Source organism: Oryctolagus cuniculus, chromosome 20 (genome assembly GCF_051225735.1).
Source record: "Oryctolagus cuniculus isolate XC-2025 breed Fujian yellow rabbit chromosome 20, ASM5122573v1, whole genome shotgun sequence".
Lineage (NCBI taxonomy): Eukaryota > Metazoa > Chordata > Mammalia > Lagomorpha > Leporidae > Oryctolagus > Oryctolagus cuniculus.
The window spans coordinates 24,130,719-24,147,207 of record NC_142886.1 but is presented as its reverse complement, the minus strand read 5'-3'; the positions used below and the strand labels follow the sequence as shown (position 1 = coordinate 24,147,207).

Here is a 16,489-nt window from a genome sequence, read left to right as displayed (position 1 = left end):
TCCTACAACCACCCCGAATGGCTTTTCACCTCAGCCATTAGAGATTGTTCCTGTCTTCCTCTCCCTCCCACATTTCTTCAAACCATCCCACATAACAATCTAGCCTTAGAAAAAGAGAAATGTTCTTTGGCACTTTAATAACTTTTCTAATGTTCACACAAGCTCAATAACAAACAAGATACTGACCCCAACCGTCCCCCAAAACTGATGAAAGAGAACTCAAATCAAAGATGCGAATTCCAAATAAAAAAGTTTCTAACGTCTCAAGCAAATGTCACAGCTAGAGTTATACAGCACACTGAAGAGGGATGAAGTTGTGCTCTGAAATAACCAGGGATCAAGGTTACTTCTGCAGAAATAGCTCCTTCTTTTCCACCTTTAACTTCCAATTTTACTTTTGCACCTAGATGAGCCGGTTTTCCCTAGAAGGCAGTCTGAGTTCTGTGACGTCGATGCAGTCATAAAGGTAAATGTGAGCACAATGATGGTTATCATCAAGGTAAGAGCACTTTTTTCAAAAGTAAAAAAATAGTGGCAGTGTTCTGGGAGAATCACTACTGCCTTGTTTCCAGCAATCAGCAAGAAACTAGCTTAGGGCTAGAGGCATCTTGGTGAGCAGCAGCCCCTTATCATACAACATGGTTGCCAAAGAAAGCTGGTCCTCCACACTGTCACAGGGCAGGTCCCCTACTCTGACAAACTCTGGGTAGGAGCGAAGCAAGAGTTCCATGGCGTCAGCTTGCTGGGGGTATATTTCCAAGCACTTGGGCTCTTCCAGATGATAAACGCGGGAGTTTTCCACTGTGTAATAAAGAAACAAGTGACCTCCCTCCCCCACCAGCCTGGCTATCCCATCCTGAAGCATGTGGACTTCGGTTTCTGTTGTCAGCTGGGCGCCCACGTTTACAGGTCCTCCAGCCTCCCAGCGAATCGGGAGCCCGTGAACACTCAGTGCCCTCTCCCTGTCAGTCAACACGGGGGGCAGCGAATCGTGGATGAAGTCTTTGGCTCGCTGGTCAGCCACAGCATCCACAGGCGCAAAGTGTCCCAAGCGGGCAACCAAGACACGCACCTTCTCCATGAAAGCCGTTCTTCGTGGATCCTTAGAATCCGAATGCTGGGCCCCCATGTAATCCATGAAGTCCCGGGGCAGACCCCTGCGAAACTCCACATTTTCTTCCATTGCCGCCTGCACAGCCAGAGGCAGTACGGCCTCCAGAAAGTCGCCCCAGGTGTTGCGCTGGTACGTGGACAAGGTGAGGTGCAGAGAGTGGGCTCCCTCCTGGCACTCGGCTTGGTGAATGAAGCCGCGCGGGAAATAGAGCAGGTCTCCGGGTTCCAGCACGGTCTGCAGCACCGGCTCCCCGAGGTCGTCCTGGCTGAAGTTGGGGCTGGATGTCAGGGCCAGTTCCTCGGTGGGGACCCGGGGGCGGTAGACGCGCCAGAGCTTCCTGCCTTCCAACTGCAGCACAAAAGCCTCGATGTCGTCGTAGTGAGGAGCGAAGCCCTGCGAGTTGGGGGGCGTGAGGTAAACGTTGGAGCCGGCCATGCTTCCAAACTGCTCCTGCAGCACGGCCAAAAACTGCCACACGGTGGCCGAGAAAGCCTGCGGGCAGAGCAGGCGCAGGGAGCAGCCGGCCCGGTACAGGGACCAGGCTGCAGCGGGCAGGGCGCGACCCGGCGGGTTCAGGGTCTCCCGCCGCCCGTTGACGTAGCGCGCGGCGTCCAGGTGCTGCCCGAACTGCACCTCCTCGTTGCGTAGCATCGAGTCCAGGTCGGCGGTGGAGAAAAGGCCCTGGTAGTAGGTGGGGTCCTGCCGCCGCACCAGCACCGCCTCCCGCTCCCACAGGCGCCGGTAGAAGTGGTCGGGCGGCATGGGCGCGATGAGCCACTCAAACAGGCGCGCCGCCCGCCGCCGGCTGCTGGGAATGCGGTTCAGCTCGGCCAAGACGCGCTGCAGCGGGGAGTCCCAGGGCAGCCCCCCATCCGCGCCGTCCACGGGCGGCCCCGGCAGCGTGGCGGGGGTCCCGGCAGGCGGGGCGGCCGCCAGGTGTTGGGCGGTGCACAGCAGCGCCGAGGCGTCCACCACGCGCGCCGGCGGGGTCTGCAGGGAGCGCGCGGCGGGCGAGGCCTCCAGCAGCTCTGCGGGGCTGAGGTGGCCGTACGGCTCGCGCCGGGCCGCGTCCGACGTGGCCGCCGCGCCACCGGGCAGCGCGCCCCCCAAATCGCCAGACGTCGACTCGACCCTCGAGTCCTCCGAGTCTTCACTCGGCAACGTCTGAGCCCTCAGCGCGGCCATGCGGGACGCCACACTCCTCCTCAGCTGCCGGCGGATCTTCCTGGGCCTCAAGGGCAGGGCCAGGACCGACCCACCGTGGGACTGGGGCTGGCGCCGACGTCTCAGCCGCCCGCGCCTCAGCAGTCCCGCGCTAGCCCGAAGCCCGTCCATGGCCCGACAGTCCCCCCCAGAGCCGGGTTCGAGCCGAAGAGAAAGGGTCTCACGCCGGCGCCGGCCGCGGTGCACTCTGGGAAGGGGGCGTGGTCTCCTGGGCTGGTCACGCCCACTCTTCGTGCGCCCCACCCCTCCCGTTTTCTTGATTAGCAAAGGTTGCTTTTCCTAGATGCGTGCTTTCGCACTGGGGCGGCAGAATCCCTGCCAAACGAACTGACAAGGATCCCATGTCCAGAGGACAAGTTAAAAAGCACGTTGGTTGGAACAACAGGAGAAAGGAGGCTACTTGGTTGCTTTTCCCTTCTAGTCTGCCTATTGCACCGTTCCTCCAGGCGTGTTTCCCAGTAGCTACCCACCAGAAAGTGCACAATTGTTACCTTCAAGGAATACCCTCAGGCAAAGTATGACTTTCTACACAAACCTCGCCCGGTCCTCTTGTCCCTAGAGATGACTTCATTTATCGAAGCCTTATCTAAGAGTTCCTCCTCCTTTCCCCTTTACAAAGCCCAGCAGTGGTTGTTATGGACTTCTCGACTTGCATCCCTGCTAGCTGACTCCCCACTCCCCTGGGACTTTGTCTCACAGCTATGGATTCTTTTTCGATCTTAATCAGCTTCTGAAGTTTGTGCCTTTCACCACGGGAAAGGCGGTAGATGTCATGCTGTTATGACTGCTGTCCGGACAGGTGTGTGACCTAGAGGGGGAAGTTGCCACCTGCCTCGCTGGCATCCCATATAACCATATTCTGGTTTGTGTTCTGCTGTTCCACCTTTAAAAAAAAAAAAAAGTTTATTTACTTGAAAGAGATACAGAGAAAGGGAGAGACAGAGAGATCTTTCATCCACTGCTTCACTCCCCAAATGGCTGCAAATGGCCAGGGCTGGACAAGGCCAAAGCCAGGAGCTTCTTCCAGGTCTCCCACATGGGTGCAGGGGCCCAAGCACCTGCACCATCTTCCTCTGCTTCCCCAGGCACATTAGTAGGGAGCTGGATTGAAAGTGGAGCAGCTGGGATGGGAACCAATGCCCAAATGAGATGCCAGAATCACAGGCAGTCGCTTTACCGGCTATACCACAACTTCTGATCCAGCTCCCTGCTGTAGCCTGGGAAAGCAGCAGAAGACGGCCCAAGTACTTGAACCCCTGCCATCCACAAGAGAGACCCGGAGCCTGGGCCGGCCCTGGCCCTTGCAGCCATCTTGGGGAATGATGCAGGGACTGGAAGGTGTGTGTGTGTCTGTGTAACTCTAACTTTCACATGGATAAATAAATAAATCTTAAAGAGAGAGAGAAACTACTGCTGCTTTGTACATAGGTTGTCTTTATTTAAATCATTTAAGATGAATTCCCAAAAGTAGAATTGCTGAGTCAAGCACAAAATAAATTTTGTTATTAGGTTTTACCAAACTCTCCTCCAAAAAGATTTACCAAATTGCTCTGCTTACAATGTTGCAAACAAGGGTAAGCATAGAGAGTACTTCAGAAAGTTTGTGGAAAATGCAATTTAAAAATAAGCTTGTGGGGGCCGGCGCTGTGGCTCACTTGGTTAATCCCCCGCCTGCGGCACCGGCTTCCCATGTGGGCACTGGGTTCTAGTCCCGGTTGCTCCTCTTCCAGTCCAGCTCCCTGATGTGGCCTGGGAAGGCAGTGGAGGATGGCCCAAGTGCTTGGGCCCCTGCACCCACGTGGGAGACCAGGAGGAGGCACCTGGCTCCTGGCTTCAGAACGGCGCAGCGCCGGCCGTGGCGGCCATTTGGGGAGTGAACCAACAGAATGAAGACCTTTCTCTCTCTCTCTCTCTCTCTCTCTTTCTACCTGTCAAATTTAAAAAAAAAAAAAAAAAAAAAAAGTTTGGGGCCGGCGCCACGGCTCACTAGGCTAATCCTCCGCCTAGCGGCGCCGGCACACCGGGTTCTAGTCCCGGTCGGGGCACCGGATTCTGTCCCGGTTGCCCCTCTTCCAGGCCAGCCCTCTGCTGTGGCCCGGGAGTGCAGTGGAGGATGGCCCAGGTGCTTGGGCCCTGCACCCCATGGGAGACCAGGAAAAGCACCTGGCTCCTGGCTCCTACCATCGGATCAGCGCGGTGCGCCGGCCGCAGTGTGCCGGCCGCGGCGGCCATTGGAGGGTGAACCAACGGCAAAGGAAGACCTTTCTCTCTGTCTCTCTCTCTCACTGTCCACTATGCCTGTCAAAAAAAAAAAAGTTTGGGTGCAAAAAAATTGAAATCCGTGCATACAAGGACTCTTCAAACAGTTCATGGAAAAAGCATATTATGAAAAAAGTCTGCATGGCTCCTGAAGTTGTTTTATATCTGAATAAACCTATCATTTAATCCTATTGTTCTCTGTACTTTTGAAGAGCCCTCACATTAGATTATTAGATTACATAGCCTCTAGGACCTTTTCTTTGCTTCTGTTTGAACTTTTTTTTTTTTTTTTTTTTTTTTTTTTGACAGGCAGAGTGGCCAGTGAGAGAGAGAGGCAGAGAGAAAGGTCTTCCTTTACCTTTGGTTCACCCTCCAATGGCCGCCGTGGCCATCCTCTTTCTTGGCCACACTCCTATCCAAATGCTTGCCAAGGCGTTACACTCATGTGTAACAGCCATCTTTTCTCTTTTTTTATTTCTCACGTGCTCCATTACACAGATCTCTGGGGTCAGTTTTGCCTCCCTGAAGACATTTGTCAATATCTTATGAGGGGAGGGGTGGTTCTAATGTCTACTGGGGAGAAACTAGAGGTGCTGGGGTGAATGTTTGGTGCAGCAGTTAGGATGCTCGGGATGCCCACATTCCAGATCAGAGCACCTAGTTCAAGTTGCAGCTCCTCCACTTCCCAGCCATCTTCCTGCTTATACAGCCTTCGAGGTAACAGGTAGTAACTCAGGTACTTGGGTCCCTGCCACCCATGGAATTGAATCCTGGCCTCCTGACTTAGGCCTGGCCCAGCCCCGAGTGTTGCCAGTGTTTGAGAACAACAAATAGAAGATGAGTCAATCTCTCTCTCTCCCTCCCTCTCTCTTTCTCACTCTCTCCTTCCCTCCCTTTCAAGAAAATTTAAATGATATGCTTCTAAATAGCCCACAATGCAAAGGATAACATACCCCTACCTCGTCCAAACACACACAAAAGCAATAATCTGACCAAAAAGGTCAATAGTGCCAATGTAGAGAAGCCCTGGTCTGATACAAGTAGCTAGTCTCCTGAGTAGTGTCTGCTTTTAATCTCTCCTATGCCAGGCTAAATCACACGTCGCTACAAGATTAATGTTCTCAAATTGTGGCCTCAAACTCATCATCGCTTTACTCAAAATCTATCCAAGGGCTCCATCCACCAACGCGAACTCTTCAGCTAGCGCTGAAGTCACAGAACGTCTTAGCCTGTCAGCCACCACTCCCTTACACTCTACTTCTGCAAGCTAGCCTGCTGTTCTTTGCCTACATCATCCATCCTTCATGTTTCCCATATTGTTCTTTCTAAAGGTTAACTTCCAGTCTTCTGTCAAAACCATAAACAGCCCATTGTGTGTCCTGTCTCTCACAAAAGGCTCTACCATCTCCCTGAACACAGTTTTTTTCTTTCACATGATTTTAACACACCGTGCCTCATGTTGGTGATTTATGTCCTTGTCCTGTTCCTCCCTAAACTGTAAATTCCTTCAAGGAGAGGAGTTCCTTATGCCTTTTCTTATCCTCGCTTGATTTTGACACACTTCCTTTTCACAAAGAAGGTGCACAGGAAATGTTTGTGATAAGCAGACCAACCAGAATCGAGTCTTTCCTATGCCTTATTTGGGACAATCGGCTCAGGCAAGTTATCCTCTCAGGTCTTGGTGACCACATCTGTAAGATGGGCATAAGAATTGAACCTACTTCTTCACAGGATTGTTGTGAGGATGAAGTCATGGATTTAAGGCACTTAGCACAAGACTTTGTACAGAGCTAAACACTTTTAAATGGTAGCTATAATAATTTTTTATTATGTAGCAAAGCTCCATATAATGACTTACCTGCCACTGGTCTAGTTGGAAGAAATGGATTGGTTGAGTGGGGCAAAGAAGTTCTTTTTTTTCTTTTTTTTTTTTTTTCAATTTGAAAGGCAGAGAGATCTCCCATCTGCTGGTTCACTCCCTAAATCCCACAACAGCTGAGGCTTGGCCAGGCCAAAGGCAGGAGCCAGTAACTCAATTTCAGTCTCCCACTAGATGATAGGAACCCAAGTACTTCAGTCATGACCTGTTGCCTTCCAGGGTACACCTTGGCAAGAAGCAGGAATTAGGGGGCTGGCTATGTGGCATAGCAGGTAAAGCCACCACCTGCAGTGCTGGCCTCCCATATGGATGCTGGTTCAAGTCCTGGCTGCTCCACTTCCAGTCCAGCTCTCTGCTATGGCCTGGGAAAGCAGTAGAAGATGACCCAAGCCTTGGGCCCCTTCACCCAAATGGAGACCCGGAAGAAGGTCCTGGCTCCTGGCTTCAGATCAGCACAGTTTCAGCCATTGCAGCCATTTGGGGAGTGAACCAGTGGATAGAAGACATCTCTCTTTTTCTCTCTCTCTCTCTCTACCTCTCTGTAACTCTGCTTTTCAAATAAAATAAATACATCTTTAAAAAAAGAAGCAGCTGGAATTGGAAGCAGAGCCGGGACTTGAACCCGGGCAGTCCTATATGCGATGCAGGCCTCCTAGCAGTGATTAACCTTACCCTGCAGAGAACTTCTCGAGTTGGGCAGGGTGAAAGTGAGGGTTGGGAAGTTTGTTGTTTTGTATATGCTGTACAGAAGCTTAAACAAACCTGTGAGGACTATATCTGACAAGGCCAGTTTGTGAGATTATGTAGGTACTGCTCTGCACAGGGATTCCTGGTCAAGGGATGAGGTAAGGGCTGAAACCAATTCCTGTTCTCCCCACAAGTCCCCTCTGCGGCGGGGCTGCAGTGTCTGGAGATAGGAACAGCAGGAGGGGGAGCCCTCTTCCCTCTTGACACAAAGGCCGTGTTAGATTGCTTGGGGAAATGTTGGAGAAGAGAGCAGGTCGCAGTTATAACTGGGAACTCTAATTGCTTTTCTAAAGAGAGTGGTTTCCAGTTGACAAAGGCCACATCTCTGACTGCAGAGCTGGGGGCCTCTGCTCCCTATTACAAGAGACTGTAAGTTTATCATTTCCATATCCTATGTAAATATCTCCTCCTCCCAGTCTTTCCTGTGACCTCATCCTTTTCTTTTTTCAACATGCTGTGATTTCCTCCAATAAAGGGTCTTGTTGATTTCTCTGTCCTCTGGTTCCCCTGTGGCTGGGAGTTGCCTTGTGGAAACAGACTTATCTTTAATTTCATCACTCTTCCTGTGGCTCTACTTAGTTCTCACTACAAAAGTAGTTATTAATAACCACGTTCAGATATATAATTTAAGAATAGTGGGGGCCAGTGTCATGGCCTAGTGGGTGAAGCCGCTGCCTATGACGCCAGCATCCCAAGGGGCGCCAGTTCATTTCCCGACTGTTCTGCTTCCGGTGCAGCTCCCTGCTAATGGCCTGGGAAGGCAGTGGAGGATGGCCCGAGTGCTTGGGCCCTTGATACCCACATGGGAGACCTAGAGGAGGCTCCTGACTCCTGGCTTCAGTCTGGCCCAGCAGCACTGGGCATTGTGATCATCTGGGTACTGAACCAGTGGATGGAAGATCTCTCTCCATCTCTGTGTCTGCCTCTCTCTGTAATTGGGACTTTCAAATAAATAAGTCTAGCAAAATAAAATAATAATGATTTTTAAATATTCTTGAATGAGGGAATGTAGGCAAAATAAGTATTACAACAGAATCCTATTTGGTCATATGTGTGTGTGTCAGTGCATATGCATGTATCTACCTACCATCCATGCATACATCCATACATACTACTAGAAAAAGGTGGAGACTCTTTACACCATAATATTTAACAGTGATTGGCTGGCGCCACAGCTCACTAGGCTAGTCCTCTGCTCGCGGCGCCGGCACTCCAGGTTCTGGTCCCGGTTGGGGCGCCAGATTCTGTCCTGGTTGCTCCTCTTCCAGTCCAGCTCTCTGCTGTGGCCCTGGAAGGCAGTGGAGGATGGCCCAAGTGCTTGGGCCCTGCAGCGCATGGGAGACCAGGAGGAAGCGCCTGGCTCCTGGCTTCAGATTGGCACAGCGCCGGCCATAGTGGCCATTTGGGGGTTGAACCAACGGAAGGAAGACCTTTCTCTCTGTCTCTCTCTCTCTCACTAACTCTGCCTGTCAAAAAACAAACAAACAAACAAAAAACAGTGATTATCATTGAGATAGCCTGGTGTATACTGTAGATGACAGCTCATCAAAACTTTACTATCTTTGACCCAGTACTTCTACTTCTAGAAATCTATCCTTTAAAAATATTCACCATGTAAACATAGACAAAGATGCTCATTACTTATAATTTCACAACTGGAAATGACTCAAGTGTTTTTTATTAGGAAATTGTAAAAAAAAAAAAAAAAGAATGAGGGGTGGGCATTTGGCATAGTTCTTAAGATTTTTTTTTAAAGATTTATTTTTTTACTTGAAAGTCACAGTTACACAGAGGGAGGAGAGGCAGAGAGAGAGGGAGAGGGGGAGAGAGAGAGGAGGAGGAGAGAGAGAGGTCTTTCATCTGCTGATTGACTCCCTAATTGGCTGCAACGGGGGTTGGCTGAGCTGACCCGAAGCCAGGAGCCAAGAGCTTCTTCCAGGTCTCCCATGTGGGTTCAGGGACCCAAGGACTTAGGCCATCTTCCACTGCTTTCCCAGGTCATAGCAGAGAGCTGGATAGGAAATAGAACAGCCGGATCTCGAACCGGCGTCCATATTGGATGCCAGCACCACAGGCGGCTGCTTTACCCGCTACATCACAGCACCAGCCCCTTAAGATGGTTTTGGGAGGGCAGTACTGTGGCACAGCAGGTTAAACCACCACTTGTGATACTGGCATCCCATATGAACCCCAGTTCAAATCTTGGCTGCCCCAATTTCAATTCAGCTCCCTGCTAATGCACCTGGGAAAGCAGCAGAAGGTGGCCCAAGTACTTGTGCCCCTACCAGCCACATGGGAGAACTGGATGAAGTTCCAGGCTCCTGGCTTTGGCCTGGCCCAGCCCCAGCTATTGTGGCCATTTGGAGAGTGAACCAGTGAACCAGCAGATGGTAAATTCCTGTCTCTGTCTTTATCTCTCAGTCTCTTTCTCTCTCTCTCTCTTTCTCTCTATGTAATTATCTTTTAAGTAACTAAAAAAAAAAATCTTAAGAAAAAAAAAGGGTATTGCTTGGGGCACCCATATCAGAATGCCTAGGTTTGAGGATTGGCTCTGCTCCTGATATCAGCTTCCTGTTAACCACACCCTGTGAGATAGCAGATGAAGGTTCAAGTATTTGAGTCCCTGCTACCACATGGATTGAGTTCCCAGCTCTCTGCGACTTCAGCCTGACCCAGCCCCAGCTGTTGCAGGTATTAGGAACCGACCAGTGGATGAGAACAAGCTTTCTTTCTCTCTCTCAAATTTAAAAGAAAACATATACTATTATAAAATATAATAAAATAATTATTAGAGGACTAAATCTTGAACTCAAATTTAAAATGTTAATGGTCCATTATAATTAATTTACCCATTTATTTTATTTTATTTTATTTTACTTTATTTTTTACAGGCAGAGTGGATAGTGAGAGAGAGAGACAGAGGGAAAGGTCTTCCTTTGCTGTTGGTTCACCCTCCAATGGCCGCCACAGCTGGCGCGCTGCAGCCGGCGCACCGCACTGATCCGATGGCAGGAGCCAGGTACTTATCCTGGTCTCCCATGGGGTGCAGGGCCCAAGCACTTGGGCCATCCTCCACTGCACTCCCGGGCCACAGCAGAGAGCTGGCCTGGAAGAGGGGCAACCGGGACAGAATCCGGCGCCCTGACCGGGACTAGAACCCGGTGTGCCGGCGCCATTAGGTGGAGGATTAGCCTATTGAGCCACGGCGCCGGCCGATTTATCCATTTTTTTATAATTTTTTTAGAGATTTTTATTTATTTGACAGGTAGAGTTACAGACAGAGAGACAGAAAGTCTTCCTTCTGTTGGTTCACTCCCCAAATGACTGCCACGGGCGGAGCTATGCCGTCCGAAGCCAGGAGCCAGGAGCTTCCTTCCTGGTCTCCCACGCGGGTGCAGGCGCCCAAGCACTTGGGCCATCCTCCACTGCCTTCCCGGGCCACAGCAGAGAGCTAGACTGGAAGAGGGGCAGCCGAGACTAGAACATATGGGTTTTGTGTAGGATTAACCTAGTGCGCCACCACGCTGGCCCCTAATTTATCCATTTTTAAGTAATGAAAAATTGGTAACAGTATATTGATTATGATAGTTAATTAAATTATACAAATTATATAAAAAGTATATAATCAGACATTGTTGATGAAATAAGGAATATTATAAAAGGCATTATGTTCCTTCTGCAAATATAAAAGTGAGCACTTATCAAACTCTGATGTTAAAATTCTGAGATTAATTTTAAAGAATAATCAAGCATAAAAATCAGAAATAAGCCATTATAATAAAAAACTTCCTACTTATTTATTACCTTTAAAGATTTATTTATTCATTTGAAAGGCAGAGTTACAGAGAGGCAGAGAGAGAGAGAGAGAGAGAGAGAGAGAGAGAGAAAGAGGTATTCCTTCCACTGGCTAACTCATCAAACGGCCACAATGGCCAGAGCTGGGCCGATCCGAAGCTAGGAGCTTCTTCTGGGTCTCCCACACAGGAGCAGGGGCCCAAGGACTTAAGCCATCTACTGCTTTCCCAGACCATAGCAAAGAGCTGGATCAGAAGTGGAGCAGCCAGGACTCGAAGCAGCACCCATATGGGCTGCTGGCTCTGCAGGCAGCAGCTTTACTTGCTACACCACAGTGCTGGCCCCCTATTTATTATATATATAATATATATATTATATATATTGTTGAAAAAGAATGAGGGGTGGGCATTTGACATAGCTCTTAAGATTTTTTTTTAAAGATTTATTTAGTTTACTTGAAAGTCACAGTTACACAGAGGGAGGAGAGGCAGAGAAAGAGAGAGGTGTCTTCCATCCACTGGTTCACTCCCCAGTTGCCTGCAGTGGCTTGAGCTGAACCGACCCGAAGCCTCTCTCTCTATATATATACACATATATATATATGTATATGTATATATATACATATATATAAATACAAGCACACACACAATGACAAACTCATTGATGTGCCTCTCACTGCAGATTTATTCTCTGTAAACACAAATTCTGATCAATTCTATTTTCTGAAAATGTATCTGGGACAGATACCATGGTGGCTGTCCAAGCGGAGCCCCATGCTCAATTCAAACTTGTACTGTTGATAATGGTGGTACTAGAAAACCTACATTCATGAAATGTCCTTTGGTCAGTGAATTTGAGAAGTACTCATACGGAGCCATGCTGGATGCTGAGGTCCACACCAGCAGAGGACCTATCAAATCCAATGTATGGGATATATAGTAGCTGGCCAGAAAAAAATTGGTGGACTGAAAGATGGCTATTATAGCCAAGCCCAGTGTGCCATTACTATGTTTGGTACACCATCAAAAGTTACAAGAATGGGCCCAACTGGCATAAAGATCTGATACAGATATGCAAAAACCCCCATCGTGTTTGTAGCAACAGAGCAGCTATTAAGAACAGTAAAATGAAGATAAAATCTATTGTCTGCTACCCAAAGAAGAATCTTCAGTAGTATGACATTTCTGCCAAAGTATCCATGACTTGGGAAAGCCTTCCTCTGGCTTGCTAGAAAGCCTGTGGGAGACCCTAATTTGGAGTTTGTTGCCATGCCCGCTCTTGCCCCACCAGGGGCTGTCATGGAGCCAGCCGGGGCAGCACAGGCTCCGCATGATTTAGAGCTTCTTCAGACACTGCTCTCCTGGATGAGGATGCTGGCCGTGAGAAAATGATTCTGGAGCCAGACATCAGAGTTCTAGCTTTATAGGCAGCTGTCCTGTGATGTCAGGGGTGCAGCTTGTGTGCACCGTGTTCTCTAACTACGCAGACCCTGTGCTTCCTCTGTGGAATGCTGAAAGAGATGAATGGGCTTTTGAGGGAAGGTGGCAGTTTGAAAAATACCTTCATATTTTGGATTTACATATTTATCTGTTTTGGAGAGCAGTCATTTCCTTCTTGAGTTTTATTTTATTGACAGGTGTTTTTTTTTCTAGTAAAGATTTTATTTATTTATTTGAGAGGTAAAGTTACAGACAGAGAGAGGTAGCGACAGAGAGAGAGGTCTTCCATCCACGAGTTCACTCTCCAAAATGGCCACAATGGCCGGATCTGGGCCAGTCCAAAGTCAGGAGCCAGGAGCTTATTCCTGGTCTCCCACATGGGTGCAGTGGCCCAATAGCTTAGGCCATCCTCCACTGCTGTCCCAGGCCATAGCAGAAAGCTGGATCAGAAGAGGAGCAGCCAAGACACAAACCAGCACCCATATGGGATGTGGGTGCCGTGGCAGAGGCTTAACCTGCTGCACACAGCACTGACCCCACCTTCTTGAGTTTTTTTTTTTTTTAAGATTTATTTATTTATTTGAAAGTCAGAGTTACACAGAGAGAGGAGAGGCAGAGAGAGAGAGAGAGAGAGAGAGAGGTCTTCCATCCGATGGTTCACTCTCCAATTGGCCACAACGGCCAGAGCTGTGCTGATCTGAAGCCAGGAGCCAGGAGCTTCCTCCAGGTCTCCCATGCAGGTGCAGGGGCCCAAGGACATGGGCCATCTTCTACTGCTATCCCAGGCCCTGGCAGAGAGCTGGATGGGAAGTGGAGTAGCTGGGTCTAGAATTGACGCCCATATGGGGTGCCGGGGCTTCAAGCCAGGGTATTAACCCACTGCACCACAGCACCGGCACCTTACCTTCTTGAGTTTTAAATATAACATTGCTACATCACAATATTGAGTGGTGAAATCTTGTTTGTTACAGTCATTCTTATATTTTCATTTAAAATCTGAATAATATTGTGTTTCAAATATTTTTTAAAATTCTATTCCTTAATGTCTATCAAAAGAGAAAAACATCTGTTATGTTTATAACAGTAGCTTATCAAGAAAGAACTTTCTTGAACAATGAGAACTAAATCCTTTTTTTATAATTATGATGAGTAGAAGAATTCTCCATAAACTAGCTTCTAGCCCTGCACAGTTCGAATCTTGTTCTTCTGTAATCAATATACTTTAACGTTGGACACCATAGGACTATTCTTTATATCCTGTGCCTTCATGTCATATCACAGTTTAGCGATCCCATGAGCAAAGGGAGATTTCCTGGAAGACAGTCTTAACTCTTACATCTGGGCCAGCGCCGTGGCTCACTAGGCTAATCCTCCGCCTGCAATGCCGGCACCCCGGGATTCTAGTCCAGGTTGGGGTGCTGGATTCTGTCCCAGTTGCTCCTCTTCCACTCTAGCTCTCTGCTATGGCCCGGGAGAGCAGTGGAGGATGGCCCAAGTGCTTGGGCCCTGTACCCGTATGGAAGATCAGGAAGAAGCTCCTGGCTCCTGGCTTCGGATCAGCGCGGTGCGCCGGCCGCAGCTGCCATTTGGGGGTGAACCAACGGAAAAAGGAAGACCTTTCTCTCTGTCTCTCTCTCTCTCTCTCTCTCACTATCACTGCCTGTCAAAAAATTAAAAAATAAATAAATCAATAAAATTTTACATCTGGTCATCTAGATCTTGCATCTCCCTCACCAGTAACACCTAGAGCAGGAGGGTCCTCTGTCCTGGGACCTCAGTTTGGGAGCTCGTCTCTTATTCTAGCCATACCCCTCCTAACGGCAAGATCCACTGGGTCACACAGACATGACCTGCGAAAGCCTGCATTCTGCCTTATAGACCACATAATCTGGACACCCGAAAAGTCTGGCATTTTCAAGGTTTGGTGGACTGAACTGTCTTCCCAAGAGTGGGCAGTCTTGCCAGTGTTTGCACTCTCAGACAGGGAATGACCAACGGGCAGTTCTCTGCAGGGACACGGGCACAGAGCTTGGACATGCAGCCCGAGTGTCCACATGTAACTGTGAGTGTGGGAAAGAGCTGGGAAGGGCAAGGGACGAGTAGGCTGCAGCTCCTCTTTCCTGTGCCACCAAATTCTAACACGGACTCCAAAGAATCTGAGTACTCCGAATTCCAGTCTGGTCTCCTTGTCAAGGTAGGTGATAAAGCCCATTTTACCCAACAGCTTCTTAGCTTGGTTTACAATATTTAAGTACTTAGACGTATGGTCAGTTGGCTTCCATTTGTACTTTTGCCCAGGCTAAGAACACATTTGGAAGTGAAGTGGATATCCCTTTTAGTATTCCACTAAATACTAATATTTAGTATTACTATACAGATGCCTGCATTGATAACAGCTCTACCTAGGCTCCTGCAGTGGTTTAACTTTGGTACAAGTTCAACCCTGTTCAACACTACAGTGGTTTATGAGGTTAAGATAGAGCAGTAGATTCACCTGAGCAAATCTGTCTCCCCAGCACATCCCAGGAATAAGGGTCTTCACTCAGAGCCGCAAGGGTATCCTACAGCTGGGGCTACTTCGCATAATAGTAAAGATATGGAAAACACAAGCTAACCCCAAAGATCACCGGGCAGATATCCCAGTCTTCTCGGCTCAGCAGTTCAGGCCTGTTCTCCACATTGGGCTTCTGCCTAGGGTCAAGGAAACAGATCTTGACTCGTGGGTTCTGTTTTCTTACTTAGTATAGTCATTTACAGAGTCACTCTGGCAAAAGGTGCACTTGGGCCCACTTTCTCACGTTGGTTCACATGTTTAGCTTAGGCACTCATACATTAACATTTCTCTGCAGCCTGTGAAGCCCCACACGCCAAGTCCCTGGTTACAAAGTCCAGTCCTACGCCTCAACACAAGAAACAGAAATAGCTCATCATTTGTCAAGAATCTGCATACCAACTGGGAAAATACAACTGATACGGAGCCATTTGGATCTGACAACTCAGCTTTCTATGAGTAAATACTCAGATTTTTTTCCCCCCAGCATCATGCCTGCTCCCTCTAGAAAAAAGGTTCTCATATCTGGGCTGCTGGATGCGTCTCTTGCTCCAAGACACAGACAACTGTGGATTTGGTCAAATTTTGTCTCATTAAATGATACTATACAATCTTGTTGTCACTGTTTATAAAGAAAAATTATTTAGCAGTATCTCTGATTTCTTAAGGTGCACCCTTTACACAGATTAAAGGAAACTGACATCACATTAGGTGAAAGAGCCTATTTTCTCATGCCCTAGAATGGTCGTGCCCCAAACATAAGTCAGTTCCAAATTTTGCCAGAAACATCGAAAGACTCAGCATCTTTTACAAGCTGTGCATAATGCCCTCTGAAACCCAAACTAGAATCCTGTTTATCTAGAAAGGAAACGGCTCAGATGACTTTTCTTTCTTTCTTTTTTTTTTTTTTTTATCCACAAGTCTTGTCTTGTTCTAGAGCAGGTTCTTTAACTGCAGCCCACAGAGGAACATGGAGGCCATGCCACAGGAGTATTACAAAAAGCCCCAGCAGCCCAATCATTTCCCCCTTCATTCTGCGTGGGTGGGTGTGACACATTTAGGTCCCTGGAAAACAATCAGGCAGTTTCGCAAGGCTGATGAACAATTGTCGTGAGCCTCAATACAATCAGTGCTTACAAGATTGAAGCATTGTGGAACAACTGCAAGCTGTATCTGTATCACAAGATGTGATTCTGTAATAGCACATGGTACCAAAAAACCAACCATGGAAAAAGAGAACCAGGATTCAATGTTGTGAATCCATGGTCCTTTCCTAAATGCTGGTTGCTGTTTTCCCCTAAAAAGTTTTGACATTCAATAATGAAAATAATGACAGTGTGAACCTCCCTCCCCTTTTTCCCCCTAATCATATACTTTTGTCATCAGAAGTATACAAAGTGGGATGGGACCCGTGTTGTGGCTCAGCAGGTTAAGCTGCCACTTGGGATGCCCACATGCCATGTGGGACAGCAGATTTGAGT

The 16,489-nt window shown here is 48.4% G+C and overlaps 1 protein-coding gene, 1 long non-coding RNA gene and 1 pseudogene across 21 annotated transcripts in view; 2 read left to right on the top strand and 1 right to left on the bottom strand.

Annotated features, from left to right (window-relative positions):
- Positions 1–2,584, bottom strand: part of LOC103351691 (ribosomal oxygenase 1) — a 32,445-nt gene extending 29,861 nt beyond the window's left edge. For 9 of the 17 annotated variants that reach the window (XR_016226584.1, XR_016226585.1, XR_016226588.1 and 6 more), the window contains exon 1: positions 1,073–2,561. This is a non-coding gene — a long non-coding RNA (ribosomal oxygenase 1). Of the gene's footprint in view, positions 1–186 lie in introns of all 17 variants that reach the window. The other 8 variants (XR_016226577.1, XR_016226581.1, XR_016226580.1 and 5 more) reach the window with 2 other exon arrangements.
- Positions 1–15,619, top strand: part of HEATR4 (HEAT repeat containing 4) — a 59,618-nt gene extending 43,999 nt beyond the window's left edge. For all 4 annotated transcript variants that reach the window (XM_070065249.2, XM_089322323.1, XM_070065248.2 and 1 more), the window contains 2 exons: positions 408–466; positions 15,307–15,619. In XM_070065249.2, the coding sequence (XP_069921350.2) occupies positions 408–466; positions 15,307–15,471 (224 nt within the window). In that variant the 3' untranslated portion in view covers positions 15,472–15,619. The remainder of the gene's footprint in view (positions 1–407; positions 467–15,306) is intronic.
- LOC149120104 (GTP-binding nuclear protein Ran-like) lies at positions 11,633–12,592 on the top strand (annotated as a pseudogene).
- Positions 15,620–16,489: the final 870 nt, after the last annotated feature.